Source organism: Penaeus japonicus, unplaced genomic scaffold, assembly GCF_977035675.1.
Source record: "Penaeus japonicus unplaced genomic scaffold, GWHDUDI00000001_assembly GWHDUDI00000001, whole genome shotgun sequence".
NCBI lineage: Eukaryota > Metazoa > Arthropoda > Malacostraca > Decapoda > Penaeidae > Penaeus > Penaeus japonicus.
The window spans coordinates 29,270,555-29,273,054 of NW_028234403.1; the positions used below are offsets into that span (position 1 = coordinate 29,270,555).

The following is a 2,500-nucleotide window of genomic DNA, read 5'->3' on the forward strand; positions in this document are numbered from 1 at the left end:
TCTACATGTCTGAGACGCGTTGCCCCGACAAACATGTCCTACTATGCGTGGAGTCAGCCCCGGTGCTCAAGATGCTCCTCACGCCAGATAACTCCTCCCTATACGTAGCCACCACCAATTCGGCCATCAAGTGTTGGGTGAGTTATTTGTTTTTGCTCGACTTTTTTGTTATTATCTTCTGGTCACTGTACTTTCATATTTCTTAAGTGTTGTGAATTGTAGACAGGAGAGGACTGGATCTCTTCTGTAGCCGACTTTCATTGTTTTTGTTTACATCCAATACTTGTACATATCAACAGGTAAAATGTTGACAGTATTGTTTTCTTTAGTACTGCAATCAGTTTTCAGTATGCCAGATATTAGCTCTGCCTGTAAATGCCCAAATAGGTATGAAGGGACAAGGAAATACCTGCTCTTGGATATCTTCAGGTAGTGCTCTAGGAAAAAAAATATGGTGTAATGAATTGATTTTTGTATAGTGATGAAAGGACTTTGACATTTCATGATAAAAATAAATTTAATATAGGTGATACTTATTTCATGTCCACAGAAATAACAATTTAGTTTTTTAAATGTTAAAAGACTTTTTGCATGGAAATACTTCATTTATGTGAAGCTTTAAAAATAGCCCTTCACATATTAAAGAAATGAGGCATGTTGGCTGCTGTAGTTATTAAAGACATCAGAAATATTGGAAATTAAAAGAAAGTTTCATAACATGTTGTGGGTTTTGATTAAAGAAGCAGAATGATGTTTCATGATACAGGCAGTTTTGAAGATGGTCCTTTCTAAAAACTTGAATTTAGAATTTAGAAGCAGTTTAACTCGTTAACGATGGGGTTCTTTTGGCCCTAAATGGTCAAAACACTGGAATATTTCAAATGCATAAGCCTAACGCCTCGTCATTTTCGCCCGCACTGGCCGCGGCCAAGTGCTATATGCGCCGGCCAGGAGGATAGCCACTATGAAATATCTTGTGCCTGTCGGCTGACCCTGCCACCACTTGACGTGATATCTTGTCACCTGTCGTTAACTTGTTAAGAACACTTGGAATCTCTGTTGGGTATTTTGTGACATCAGACTTGAAAACATTAGGCATTATGATTACAAAGTGAGTCCATTCTGCTGTGATCGAATAAGTTTCATTCCATTGGCTAGAGTGGATATGTCATCACTGTGTAATTTGTCTGTATTTATCGGTTGTGATGTTCATTCCATTTTGTGCTTTTTTAGTGCTCAAGTCACTTCATGGAACTGTCCAAAATTACCACGAAAACACATGATCAATGCACAATATTTTGCCCATTGATATATATACTCAGTGCTGTCTAATATTGCCATGAAAGAGATCTAGAGCGAAATTAGAAATAGAAGTTACACCAAATTCCATGTCAGACTGTAAGATATACAAGTGCATGGAATAGAGTTTCCATCTAATAACCGCTTCCCCCCCTTCTTCTCCTGCTCCTTCCCACTTTCTCCCCCACTTCCCCCCCACCAGCCTCTGAACAACCGGTTATCCCATGTGGATGACTACTGTGATAATGAGGACGAGCAGGAGCTGCGGCCTGTGATGGGGCAGCCAGACTGGAGCATCCGAGGGGGTCCGTCCATCAAGCAGTACACCATCCTAAATGACAAGCGGCACCTACTCACCCGCGACACCGAGGAGAACGTTGTGCTCTGGGACATCCTGAAGGTGGGGCTGCCTTGATCATCATCATCAGTATTATCATAATAATTATTTTTGTGTGTTAGGAGAGAATATAAGGGATAAGCTGTTGAAATAGGATATTATTTTGAACTAAAGGCCTTTCCTTGTTCTACTTTCCTGTTTTGATGTAAAGATAAGAAAAAATACAAAATATTGATCATTCTCCAGTTCTATTTGATGTTTGTTGGGGAATGGGAAAAAATAAAAGTTGAAAGTAAATCTAAAAAGAATTCAAACAAGATAGTTTAAATCATATCACAATTTTAAAGATTCTCTACTCTCATCCACACAGGCAGTCAAAGTGGAGGACCTTGGCAAGGTGGACTTTGAAGCAGAAAAGGAGAAGAAAAACAAATCCATTTATGTTCCTAGTTGGTTTACCGTCGACTTGAAGACAGGAGTGAGTGTTGCTTACTTAGAGTAGACCTATTTTATTGATATAATTTTTCTTATGATGACTTTATGGATTCTTTAACCCATTCACGACGGATAATGTCCTATCACTTCATGAAGTTTCACTATATATACACTTTACTTGCATTTATTTCTACATATTTTTCTTGACCTTATCAAAGAAGAAAAAAGAAAAAAATATAAAAGCTCTTTTTGTCACCCCTTAGAATAGGGTGGGTGAAAATCGCTTTGAGAGGTTCAGCGCGGCCTCGCGCCTCGAGAAATCTCTCGGCGGGAAGCTGCGCGTGCTTACTATATTGCTGGCGGGAGCGGATTTAGGCAAATCTCTGCCCCGTCGTGATTGGGTTAACCCTTCTGTGATGGGCCACATCT

The 2,500-nt window shown here is 39.5% G+C and overlaps 1 protein-coding gene across 3 annotated transcripts in view; it reads left to right on the forward strand.

The window, feature by feature from the left end:
* The window catches only part of LOC122255327 (WD repeat-containing protein 48), an 18,407-nt gene that overhangs the window by 10,935 nt on the left and 4,972 nt on the right, over nucleotides 1-2,500 (forward strand). For all 3 annotated transcript variants that reach the window (XM_086538627.1, XM_086538647.1, XM_086538638.1), the window contains exons 8-10: nucleotides 1-137; nucleotides 1,502-1,699; nucleotides 2,007-2,114. The exon at nucleotides 1-137 is cut by the window's left edge and continues 49 nt beyond it. In XM_086538627.1, coding sequence (XP_086394753.1) covers nucleotides 1-137; nucleotides 1,502-1,699; nucleotides 2,007-2,114 — 443 coding nt within the window. The remainder of the gene's footprint in view (nucleotides 138-1,501; nucleotides 1,700-2,006; nucleotides 2,115-2,500) is intronic.